This window comes from Suricata suricatta, chromosome 17 (assembly GCF_006229205.1).
Source record: "Suricata suricatta isolate VVHF042 chromosome 17, meerkat_22Aug2017_6uvM2_HiC, whole genome shotgun sequence".
Lineage (NCBI taxonomy): Eukaryota > Metazoa > Chordata > Mammalia > Carnivora > Herpestidae > Suricata > Suricata suricatta.
Genome location: NC_043716.1, coordinates 53,709,402 through 53,722,545, shown reverse-complemented (window position 1 = coordinate 53,722,545; position 13,144 = coordinate 53,709,402). Strand labels below are relative to the sequence as shown.

Here is a 13,144-nt window from a genome sequence, read left to right as displayed (position 1 = left end):
CACAGGGCATAGCAGGGGTCACTGACCTAGAGCCGTGTGATTTCATGGTGGGTGCTTTCCTCTGCAGTGGATTTTCCGTGTTTTCCTCACCACCGGCTCGGGTGACGGGAGACAGTTGGTTAATTGGGCATACTCATGCCAGGGTTTAAATATTTTGGGAAAGGTCAACATTAGATGTGATGTCACATAGCCATGACATTGGTCCTGTGTGCTTCCTGCCAGGGGACCTTGCAAAAGAGTTAACAGACGGTGTAAATAGACTGCCTTCTTGGACCGATTCCTCTGGTAACGAATCGGAACACAGAGCATCTTTGTGTGACGGTCGCCTCGTGCCGCCCTCTCGACGTGTCCGTCACATTTTTGATGTAAGTGAAGAGCGTGTCTTGGGTGTCATCAGCTTCGTGATCGCCAGTCTTTCTACACCGGTGGTGGCCTCCCCACGAGGGTTGGATGGGAAATTCGTGAAAAGGGGTTTTTCCTGCTCTAAATATAGCTCATTTGACGGTCTGGTCCCTGGCGGGCCCAGCGCAGTGCGCCCCGGGCGCTGCAACTGCTGAAATAGGCAAATTCACGATACCGTTCTTCCCTGACACCGATCTAAGAAAACGTCCTAAAGCATCACGGTTCTAAAAACACCCGCTGCCGAGTCTCGGACACACACTACACATCTGAGAAGCGAGGTAATAGAGAAAGCTGAGAACACCAGCAGACATCCAATAAAAAGGAACTGAAATTTAAATATAAAAAACCCAAAAATCTATAAAAGAAAGGGCTGTAAATGAGGTATTTGGCTGACCCCAGGTGTCGGTTTCCATAGTAACTCTTACTTGATTCTTCGGCACAAATATTACATGACTGCTAATGTACTGAATGGGCGCTTTTCTATTTTAATAATACATTGGCTAAAATAATATCCTCTCTCTTTGGATGCAGGTTTTTGGCATGGGGTGGGGCCCTTTGCTTTTCTTAAGCAAAAACTGCATTCGTGCATTTTATTTTATTTTTATTTTTATTTTTTATTTAAAAAAAGTTTTTTTTTACAGTTTTTATTTATTTTAGAGAGAGAAAGAGACAGCATGAGCAGGGAAGGGTCAGAGAGAGAGACACACAGAATCTGAAGACAGGCTCCAGGCTCTGAGCTGTCAGCACAAAGCCCGACACGGGGCTCGAACCCACGAACCGCGAGATCATGACCTGAGCTGAAGTCAGACGCTCAACCGACTGAGCCACCCAGGCGTCCTGCATTCATGCATTGAGAAAAAATGTTTTTTCTAATGTTTTATTTATTTTTGAGAGAGAGAGACAGTGCGAGCAGGGGAGGGGCAGAAAGAGAGGGAGATACAGAACCAGAAGCAGGCTCCAGGCTCTGAGCTGTCAGCACAGAGCCCGATGCGGGGCTCGAACCCACAAACCGTGAGATCATGACCTGAGCCGAAGTCAGACGCTCAACCGACTGAGCCACCCAGGCGCCCTGCATTCGTGCATTTTAATTTTGCTTCTCTACCCCACCTTTTTCAGCCACCTATTTTTTCTTTTTTCTATTAAGATGATTTTCAAGGAATGTTCACGCATCGCTGTTTGTGATAGTGAGGCTAGAAGCAGACCAAGTGTTCCTCAGCGAGCGATCAGTGAGTTAGTCACGGTGTGAGCTAGACTTCTCTGAAAAGAGCCCCAGGGCTCCCTGGAGACACGAGCAATGCCAGGGAGCAGAGAAAAACGTGAAATTACCCTGGACTACCCTGCAGTGCTGTAAGGTAAGGAAACGCTTGAAAAATGATGGGGGCCGTGTCAGAGGACCCAGGAGCCCACTCGACGAGCCCCCGTGGCCAAGTCTGGGAGGCTGTATCAGTCCTAAATCTAGGAGCAAATGTTAGCAAATTATGTACCTAAAAATGTTTTATTGAAGTTAATTATTTATTTTTATAGATGGCGGGAGTCCTTTCTATGGACTCCTGGGAACTGCCTCATAATTTACAACTAAAATAAGGGATCCTATTACCTCATACGCCTTGTGACCGTATTTTCTACAACAAAATGTGTGTATCCGTTGGGGTGGCTTAGCAAAATACTTGAAATTAGAATGGTTTAAAAACCTAGGGGGCGCCCGGGTGGCTTACTCGGTTGTGCCTCCGACTTCGGCTCAGGTCAGATCTCGCGTTCGTGGGTTCGAGCCCCGCGTCGGGCTCTGTGCATTAGCTGTGCTGACAGCTCAGAGCCTGGAGCCTGCTTCCAGTTCTGTGTCTCCTTCTCTCTCTGTCCCTCCCCCCTCTCATGCTCTGTCTCTCTCTGTATCAAGAATAAATAAAACATTAAAAAAATTTTTTTAATTAAAAAAAATAAAAACCTAGGATACATGGCTGATACATATGCCTACGTATATGTGTGTGTAGACCTTGTGTGTACACACACACACGCACACACACCCTGCAGTGCATGCTTCTGTTCAGTCTAAACGGGCAGTTCCATGTTTGGTCACTAGGTGGCACTTGGCCAGTGTGAGGCTAATGGAAAAGAAACTGATGGACACCAGGATGAAAGGCCAAAGTGGAACTTGCTCAGGGTTCACACGGAACCCGGCGTGGCAGTCCCCTGGGGCTCACTGAAAGCGTTCATTTGGCTGAGCCTGTACTATACGCCTACCCTGGCCTTGAGGCGTTTGGGATTTCAGTTATTCTGAGATTCGGGCTTATTTCAGTATAGGCCAGTGCGCGCAGCGGCCCGGTACAGGCTGCCACCGCGCTGGGCCCCTTACAGGTAGAACTAGGAGAGGTGTGCCTGGTCCCTCATTGAACCCCAGGCCTGGCCCGGGACTCAGGATGAAGTGAGAGTGTGGAATGGGTCGGTACACACCTTTGTTCTTTGAAAATAGTTTAGAGGAACCCACTGTGTTCTAGAAATATGTCAGCGCCATGCACTTGAGCACCACGGGCAGGGGATGACCAGTGACCGCCCTGCTGTGGCCTCAGACCCTGAATGTGCATCTGTGTCTTCTGCAGGTGCTGTTGGATCTTACAAACCAAGGGAGTTGGTCATGCGGTGCTCCAAGAAAGCTTTTCTTGGGGAAGATCTCAGACACCCCTGTTAGAGTTTCAAAGGAGTGGGGCACCTGGGGGGCTCAGTCAGTTCACTGTCCGGCTTTGGCTCAGGTCATGATCTCTATCTGTGAGTTCGAGCCCCATGTCAGGCTCTGTGCTGACAGCTCAGAGCCTGGAGCTGCTTCGGATTCTGTGTCTCCCTCTCTCTCCACCGTCCTCTGTTCATGCTGTCTCTCTCTGTCAAAAATAAATAAACAGGGGCGCCTGGGTGGCTCAGTCAGTTAAGCCTCTGGCTTTGGCTCAGGTCAGATCTCACGTTTGTGGGTTCGAGCCCCGTGTCGGGCTCTGTGCTGACAGCTGGCTCAGAGCCTGGAGTCTGCTTCCGGTTCCATGTCTCCTCTCTCTGCCCCTCCCCCTCTCATGCTCTGTCTCTCTCTGTACCAAAAATAAATAAAACATTAAACAAAATCTTTAAAAAAAGAAAAAAAGAATTTAAAAGGAGTATGGCAGCAGGTATGCTTTTGTCTGTACTGATGGCTGAGCGTAAGGATGTGACCCAGAGTTTCGACGGTGGCTTCCGGAGCCTGAACAGGATATGGTACCTTTTGCAGCGAGTGTTACCCATCAAGTGTCTACACTCCACTGAGGTTCCTAGAACCCTTCCGGGGTCAGAACAACCCGTAGACTTGCCCTGCAGTAGCTGAGGCAGCTACAAGAGAAAGAACCAGAACTGTTGGTTCTGGGTTCAAATCCTGATTCTGCGCTTAGTCCTGGACCTTCAATAGTGTTACAGTCTTTTGAATCTCAGTTTCTTTATCTGCAAAGTGAGGTTGTTAATACTGACCTTCTTCATTTATCCAGTCAACCCGCATAGTTTTTGAGTCCCCCCCCGGACCTTACAATCTGGTGTGCACGGCAGACTTGTCTCCCAGTTTTGAGCCTTTAGGATAAGAATGTATTTAAACTGGAGATGGCTGGCGGTGCTGGAAACGCAGCATGTGAAGGTACTTAAGGTCACCAAACTGTGTACTTAAAATGATGAAGGTGAAAATTTTCATGTTATGCATATTTTACCACAATTAAATAAAGTGAAATGAAAAAAAAAATACATATCCAAAGAACCCAGCATGATCCTGCCACACGGTCGGCACCCAGGAACCATCCACTGAGTTCGGGAGTGCGTGGTGACGAGGAAGACCGAACGGAGGCTTGTCTCTGGGACGCAAGTCCCTGGCACGATGAGACCAGTCAGTGGGAACAAGCGGCCTTTTGCGGCTGGTGCGAAACAGGCCGCCCGGCCCGCAGGTGGAGGGAGACCGCCGAGCCCCCGACGGCGGCGTGTCGCAAGCTCAGGACGGGCGAGTGACGCCTTCCTGCGTCTCCGACGTCATCCCCGAGCAGTACAGTAACTTAGCAGCCTGAGGCAGGACGCCTAAGTGCAGTTTCTGGAATTCGGTTTCACTTTTCTTAACGAAGCCGGGGTTTAGGTAAAGACTAGCGGACAAAGAATGACGTGGGGACTCAGGGACCAAACCTTTGGGGTCAGTACCTTGCTGACCGGAATTGAGGCTTGGGGATTATTATGAGCCGAGGACCAAGAGCACTAGTGTTCTATTTCCACTTTCCCTTTGTTTTTCTGTTTTGGGGGCTGGAGAGGGAAAGGGGTGAAGAATGAAGGAAGACTCGCCTTTTTTCTTTTCTTCTTAAACTCAGGAGTTACGGATAACCCCCGAGTACCTGAGCAAGGGAATATGATTAACTTTGCTACTCCAGAAAAAAATTTTAATCCCAAAGTCATTTATTTTGGCTTTAGAATAGACTAGCATTTGTGTCGGATTTTCTTGCCTAATTACTTTTTGCTTAAGCTTATTTTAAAATTGTTTTAAATTCCTTGAGTGTGACAGCCCAGGGAAGTAGGGGGAGGGGAAACAGACCACAGATAGGATCTGCACTAGAATTGCAACTTTCCTGTAGAAAAGCCCCCTCCTATGCTGCCAGTGGGAGAGCAAAATTGGAATCCGTTTTCTGGAGAACAATTCGGCAAACTATTTTTTTTAAGTCTTAAAAATATGCTTACTCTTTGATCCAGTAATTCCCCTTCTAGGAATTTGTCCTAAGGACGTAATCAAGCAAGCCTGCAGAAATGTAGGGACAAGGCACTCGCCACAACATTTGTATCGGCAAAACCAAACAACAAACAAACTCACAAAAGAAGAAGAAAACGTAAAATGAATGGAAGGGATTGAATAAGATGGAACTGGTCAAATAAATTGGTCTGTCTCCAATGTGTGTAGTCATGTTGTCAGATCGATTGCAGACTTTAAAAGTGTTTACCACATCTTTCTAAATGAAACAGAATAAAAGTAGTGGGCATGGTTTGAAACAGTGCGAAGATTTGGGTACAGAGACGGATGGGTAAGTAGAGAGATGGACAGATGGATGAGGGAGGGGACGGGTGCCTGTCGGGAGAGACACGTTCTGCAGTGTTAACCCTGGCATTGCCCCCGAGTGGCAAAGTTATGGCTGCTTTTGTAGTTTTTCGTGTTTTTCAGATTTTCTGCCTGAACCTGTATTGCTTTGTCATTAGGAAAACCAACAGCCCTATATTTTAAAAGAACATATGTTTAATGTATCAGTGAAAAAGTAAAATGTTGGTATATAGTACCCACAAAGTTGGTGATGTGAAGACACTTGATGTAGATTGAATATATTTTCTTAAGGGTCACATTTCATACAAGGAAGATATCAGCAGACATACTGAATACATAAGATCACACGTACCATGAGTTAAATTACGTTTCTAAGAAATAGAGCCACATTCAGCAAAAATCTGTGAAGGCACAATTAGCGTATAGCGTGGGCGTCCTATTTTCTGATCCTAGGCTAGGAGGCAGACTCTTAGAGTTGGGAATGCCCCAGTTTGACCAAGCTGCAGACCCAAGTAGGTTTCCTGTGAATTATATGTAAGAGACGTAGATTGTCCAGGTAACACTAGAACAATCATTCTCAATTGTCTCAAAGCACGTCCCGCTTACATTTCCTACTATTTTCTCTTTCTTACCTCCTTATCATCACACAGAACTCCAAAGAGTGAAAGCACAGACCTCTGAGGACCCCAAAATAGCGCTTGGCTCACATTTGAAAGAACTCTGCTTTATATAACCCGCTGCAGGGAAATTTGTTTGCAGCCTCAGCTCTGTACACAGGATGGGGCTTCTCTCTTATTTATGGTCCCTAAATCCCGGAGACACCATGTGGCTTCACCGAAGGAAAAACCTTGCAGGTCTGGCTCCCTGTCACCTCAGGTCAGATGGAAAAGCCTTTTGTGATTAACTCGGCCACAGTGTGTCCTTTGGAATTTGCAACTTCGGTGGGAGTTTTTATTAGTTGTCCACATTTATTCAGATAAGCTGCCTATAATGGAAAAAGCAGCGAAACCTAGCCCTTTTGATGCCAAATCGAATCCCCGTTCTACTAGCTGTGACCTTGAGCAAGTTCACTTAACATGGTGTCCTCAGTCAGGAGAGAGGCGCCTTCCCAGCCCACCCCCCCAAAGCTGTTATCTGACCACTGGAAGCTTTGTTCCAGCCAGGGACAGTGACCGTTGTCTGTAAACTGCTGCCTTCTCACTTTGTTTCCGACAGTTTCCTTACGCCGCCCCACCTCCCCAAGAGCCCGTGAAGAGCCTGAGAAGCCTGATCAACATCCGAAAGGACACCCTAAGACTCGTAAAGTAAGTAGCCCTGGGGCCGGGGCTCAGGCCCAGTTCTAGGTGCAGGGTAGCCCTGCCCCCCAGGAGACTGGCCACGGCCTTTCTGCCAGACCCAAAATCTCCTTTCTCTGGCCTCAAGGGTGTGATCCTGCAGCATAGATTAGATCTTCCCGCGTCGAGATTGTTCAGAACTTTACATGATAGTCTGTGTTTGTGAAAGACCTTCCCTTTCCCAGGAGCAGTCTTTATGATCCTTGTTTTATGATTAAAAAAAAAATTACGGGAGCACCTGGGTGCCTCTGTCGGACTCTCGATCTCGGCTCAGGTCATGATCTCCTGGTTCGTGAGTTCGAGCCCCTGACGGCAAGGAGCCTGCGTCGAATTCTCTCTCCCTCCCTCTCTTCCCTTACCCAACTCGTGCTCCATCTCTCTCTTTTTTTTTTAAATGCTTATTTATTTTTGAGAGAGAGGAAGAGACAGAGCACAAGCGGGGGAGGGGCCGAGAGAGAGAAACACAGAATCCGAAGCAGCTCCAGGCTTCCGAGCTACCAGCACAGAGCCTGACACAGGGCTCGAACTCAAACTGTGAGATCATGACCTGAGCCGAAGTCAGATGCTCAACCGACTGAGACCCACTCAGGCACCCCCTCTCTCACAAAATAAATAAATAAACGTAAAAAAAAATTATTGAGGGAAAAGGTGAATTTTGCAGCTACCTCAGCAAGGTTACGGAAAAATGGGTTATTTGAAGTTGGAATCTAAAATCCTTATTTTATTGCTTATATTTACTTTTTAATTTAGTCTTCATCTCATGTGTCCTTCCTCTGAGGGACTCCTCATGCCCTTATCTTGTTGGCTCATCATCATCATCAATATCAGATATGATCAACATTTGCCTTCTCTGCGCAGTCCCTAGGATAGTGTAATTTTTACACTGATGCTTCCCTCCAGATAGCGTGCTAATCTTATGCTTACTGGTCCCCTGGAGAGACAGCTTTGGCTAGGGCAAATCACAGGTCTCAGATTTTTCTGAACAGACAAGGAAAATGACTCAAGAGCCCATTTTATGCCTGTATAGCTCAGTCCTGTTAGCAGTAGGAAGTTTAGATCCTTGTTGTTGTTTTGAGAGAGAGAGAGTGAGTAGGAGACGGCAGAGAGAGAGGGAGACACAGAGTCCAAAGCAGGCTTCAGGCTTCCGAGCTGTCAGCACAGAGCCTGACGCGGGGCTCGAACTCACAAACCCCCTGAGATCATGACCCGAGCCAAAGTCAGACGCTTAACTGACTGAGCCACGCAGGCGCCCTCTGACCATTGTGTTGAAGAGGTAACTCATATACTGTACAATCCGCCCATTTAAAGTGTGCGGTTGCGTGGGTTTTAGGATATTCAGAGTCGTGCGGTCATCACCGTTTTAGCACATTTTCATCACCCCCAGTAGAGACCCTGAACTCACTAGTGGTGACTGCGCATTTCCCCTGAAACCCCGCGTCCAGGCCTAAGCCACCACTAATTTACTTTCTGTGTGTCTCTCCTGATTTGTGTACAGTATTTCATTTGTCCCTGCTTCCCCAACGATGTCCCCAGCCCCGGAGTCAACTCTGGGGACGAGGCATCCAGGCCGGTGCCCTTTGCGTAGGGCACTTTACACGGCAGCAGAATGGATGGAGGCCCGTGAGGCCTCGGGCGCCTGTGGCTGCCGGCCACCATCTCCCCATTGTCTCACCCTGTAAGTCCCTTCCTGTCCGTGGAGAGAGACCCAACCCTTTACCTTCCATGGCGGTTGTCGGAATTCAACAAGGTAACAGGAAGAAAAATACCCGCCATTCAATCAATGTTAAGGTGAAGGGTGTTTTGGTCTGTTTTTCTGAGTTTATGGGAATGGATAGATAGGGTAAATTCTGATTTGCAGGTTTCCAGGTGAAGATGAAGGTTTGAACATCTCCTTTTGCTTCCTGTCAGAACCCACTAATAAGAGTATTTTTCAAAAGCATAAATCGAGGGGCACCTGGGTGGCTCAGTCAGTTAAGTTCCAACTCTTGTTTTGGCTCAGGTCATGATCTCACAGTCTGTGGGATCGAGCCCCTCACGGGCTCTGTGCTGACAGCTAGCTCAGAGCCTGGAGCCGGCTTCACATTCTGTGTCCCCTTCACCCTCTACCCCTCTCCTGCTTGCTCTCTGTTTCTCTCCATCTCCCAAAAGTAAATAAATGTTAAAAAAATTTTTTAAATAAAAAGCATAAATCCGGGGCGCCTGGGTGGCTCAGTCGGTTAGGCCTCCGACTTCGGCTCAGGTCAGATCTCACGTTCGTGGGTTCGAGCCCCGCGTCAGGCTCTGTGCTGACAGCTAGCTCAGAGCCTGGAGCCTGCTTCCGGTTCTGTGTCTCCTTCTCTCTCTGCCCCTCCTCCCCTCATGCTCTGTCTCTCTCTGTATCAAAAATAAATAAAACATTAGAAAAAAATTTAAAAAAAAAAGCATAAATCCACAAGAACTGGGGGGCAGGGGGGATGGGAAAGGAGGAACTGCAAAAGCTAAACCTCTCGGTCCAGAGGCTGGGACAGATGCTAGGAGTTAACTCAGCAGGCCTGGGACATAAGGATCCCACGAGAGGAGAAGGAAAAGCTGAGAATCACCCAGTTAAATTGTGACACCACCCCCCGCCCAAAGGCTCAGGAACTGGCAGTACCAGGACCTCTGGATGTTGAGGCTAAATGAAGACCGTTGGTGGAAAGCTTGCTCAAGAGGCGGTCAGGCCCTCTCCTTCATGCCACGCAGCCTGGCAGAAGGCTAGCAGACGATCCCCCGTGAAAAAGATAAAACAGAGGCTCTGTGGACTTGGGGGTCCAGTACAGCGAAGGTTGGACTCAGTACTAAAAATGGGGGTTAAGGGGATTCCGGTACACTGGATGCTAAACCCCCCAGCGAGACCTCCACCCACACTCTCTGCCCCCGGAATGCTGGCTGCCAGGCCCTCATCCAAAGAGAAGAGCACTGTCTCTAAGGAGCAGGACCCTCCCGATTGGGAAGACCAAAGAGACTGGTCATGGAGATTCCTCCAAAGACCCAGATCCGTCCCTGGGGAAGCCCAGGGTCCCCAAGCCCCACCGTGCATTCAGAGTTCCAGTGGGGGTTTAATTTCTTATATATGAGCAGACCACCAAAGATTCTTAGATGGTAAGGGATGCCTATAATATGAAAGACAGTGGCAAGGGGCGCCTGGGGGGCTCAGTTGGTTAAGTGTCTGACTCTTGATCTCAGCTCAGGTCTTGATCTCAGAGTCCTGAGTCCAAGCCCAGAGTTGGGATCCACACCCAGCATTGGTGCCTACTTAAAGACAAAAGACAGTGACCAAACAAACTAACATGAAAAAATATAACTCACTGGAAATAAAAATTATGCAGGAAGAGAAAAAAGCTCATTTGTAGCCTCAGAGACAGTAAGTGCTGTCTTATTTCATGGACACAATGACACAGGCCATTTAGGAAATGGAAAAGACTCAGAAACATAGGAACAGTAATTGAAGAAGTCAATAGAATGGAGGAAGAAAAGTTGAAATTTTCTAGAAAGTGGGGCAAAACCGTTGAGATACAGAAAAATAGAAGAGGGGCACCTGGGCAGCTCAGTTGGTTGGCTCAGGTCATGATCTTGTGGTTCATGAGTTCAAGCCCCGCGTCAGGCTCTGGGCTGACAGCTCAGAGCCTGGAGCCTGCTTCAGATTCTGTGTCTCCCTCTCTCTGCCCTTCCCTTGCTCATGCTCTGTCTCTCTCTCTCTCTCTCTCTCAAAAATAAGTAAACATTAAAAAAATAAAAATAATACTTTTTTAAAAGGACCGCTGGCATGCTCAGCTCAATGGCTGATAAGGCAGAGATTCCACATCCAAGGAATGAAGGACCAGCAGTTGGAATGGCTTCTTGAGAGCAACACTAGAATCCGGAAGCATGTTTTCAAATGCTTTTTAGAAATGTTTATGACCTAGAACTCCTTACTCAACCAAATTTTTCTTTGTTTTTAACGTTTACGTTTATTTATTTGTTTTGAGAGAGAGAGAGAGCGCGAGCACACAAGCAGGGAAGGGGCAGAGAGAAGGAGAGACAGAATCCCAAGCGGGCGCCACACCATCAGTACAGAGCCCAAAGCGGAGCTCAAACTCACAAACGGTGAGATCATGACCTGAGCTGAGATCAAGAGTCAGACGCTTCGTGGACTGCGCCGCCCAGGCGCCCCTCAGCCAAACGTCCCGTGCAGTGTGACCATAGACTGAAACCTCTCAAAACCTCAGTCCCTCCAACACATGCTCTCGGGAGGCCAGCGGAGGAGGCGCCCTGCCCCGGCCAACTGTGCCGTGCGGAAGAAGAGGGAGACGCGGGAAAGCGGTGGAGGGGCTTCCCCGGGGCATGGGGGAGGGTGGTTCCAGGCGGCTGCAGGAAATGCATAGAACACGCAGCACTTCTGGACACGGAGAGATTTAGACAGCCGGCCGGCAGAGGGCTAGCGTTTGAATTAGTGATAAAGTACCCAGAAAACCGAGCAACTGACAAAGAAATGAGCACAAACTCCAAGACAACGTAAAAATACTCAAAGATGACTCTGTGGCTAAGCTGGGAACCATGTCCATGTCTATAATCACAGTAATACAGACACGGATGTACTACTGAACGAGCAGAGTCAAGATTGAGCACGGCAGGGGTGGGGTGGGGAGGGTGTTACATACGGGTTAGCACGAGGAAAGAAAGAAATCCTGGTTCCCATAGTGCGAACTCAGTGGATGTCACCTGGACCTGAAAAGTCCAGAATATTCCAAGTGGGGCACCTGGCTGGCTCAGTTGGTTAAGCATCTGACTTCGGCTCAGGTCATCATCTCACCATTTGTGGGTTCGAGCCCCTCGTCAGGCTCTGTGCTGACCGCTCTAAGTCTGGAGTCTGCTTAGGATTCTATGTGTCTGTGTGTCTCTCTCTGCCCTCCCCTGTTTTGTACTCTGTTTCTCCCTCTCTCAAAAATAAAAATAAAAACATTTAAAAATAAAGAATAATCCAAGCATGTTGTCTAGAAAACAGGTCAATGCCAAAATGACCAGCTGAAAGATTGTCTCAGGGGCCGGAGCAGGGGGAGGGTGGGGCCTGCTATTATAGCACCAGGCCCTGCGGAAACGAAACTAGATGATTCGTAACCGTGATTGTAGTAAAAAAAAAAAAAAAAAAAAAAGAGGCCTGGCAAGCCACAGGTGTTGGTGCTCACCCCGCAAATCCTCAGAAGCCCCCTAAACACCCACAGCGGTGGTCATGGGGCGTCCGGCCGTCGCTCGGAATGAAGATGCGGGCCTCCGTTTCTGACCACGACGTACGAAGTGTAAAATGCGACAAGAAGATAAATTTAAAACCATTGACTCGCTAGCCCCCGAACGCCGGCTCTTTGTGGTTTTCCAGGTGTGCCGAGGAGGTGAAGACCCCCGGAGAAGGGACGGGCAGGGCCAGAGCCCACTACAACGTGGAGTTCACCTTTGACACCGACGCCCGGGTGGCCATCACCATCTACTATCAGGCCACGGAGGAGTTCCAGAACGGGATTGCCAGGTAAGAACAAGAGACCCGTGAGCCCCGTCCCCCCCCAGACGGGCGAGGGGCCGCGCCTTCGCGCTCGCCTGTGGAGGAGACCTCCTACCTACCAGGTGAGCTCTGGCTCCAGAAGTAAGGTTTTCTTCTAGAGAGCCCCAGCTCTTTACCTTTTCCCCTCGAATTGGCCCATCCTGTGCAGCAGCAGAACCTTTTATTTCATCACGAGGCTCCAAAAAATCTATTACGCTCCCTCTCTGTGGATGTGTGGGTTGAATTCATAAGCTTAACGGCATCCCCAGGCGAGAGCGAAGGAAACCTGAGAGGGGAAATCTTGTCTTTCCTTCTCTTCTCTATACATAGAGCGTGTTGATACTGGACCCGGCGTGGGACGGAGGAACCGGTCAGATCCGTCCGGGCTAGATACTGACTTTTGCTTTGTGTCCCCCTCTGACAGCTACACGCCCAAGGACAACAGCCTGCAGTCGGAGACGGTGCACTACAAGCGGGGCATCTGCCAGCAGTTCTGCCTGCCGTCCCACACCGTGGACCCCTCGGAGTGGGCAGAGGAGGAGGTGCGCTGCCGCGGGGCGGCGACAAACAGCTGGACAGCGGAGCGGGGGGGGGGGGTGTGGGGGGAGCAGGTCCCTCACGGAGGGCCAGGCCGGCCGAGGGCCTGGTCGGGACTCTGGCCCGCAGCGCCCAGACTGCCCAGATGCTGGGAGGCCACGTTCTCCTTCAGCCCTGGATCCTCTTCATGCCCTTACAACACGCCTCACGTCGATAGTTTGTCTGTTCCAAAGTAGCGTGTTCCCCTCAGGTATTTTGAGAAAGCCAAGTTCAAGGAGC

General features: G+C 49.1%; 1 protein-coding gene across 1 annotated transcript in view; it reads left to right on the top strand.

Moving 5' to 3' along the window:
- RNF157 (ring finger protein 157) overlaps window positions 1–13,144 on the top strand; it is a 54,739-nt gene that overhangs the window by 20,145 nt on the left and 21,450 nt on the right. The window contains exons 3-5 of the mRNA XM_029927086.1: window positions 6,680–6,768; window positions 12,170–12,316; window positions 12,753–12,870. Coding sequence (XP_029782946.1) covers window positions 6,680–6,768; window positions 12,170–12,316; window positions 12,753–12,870 — 354 coding nt within the window. The remainder of the gene's footprint in view (window positions 1–6,679; window positions 6,769–12,169; window positions 12,317–12,752; window positions 12,871–13,144) is intronic.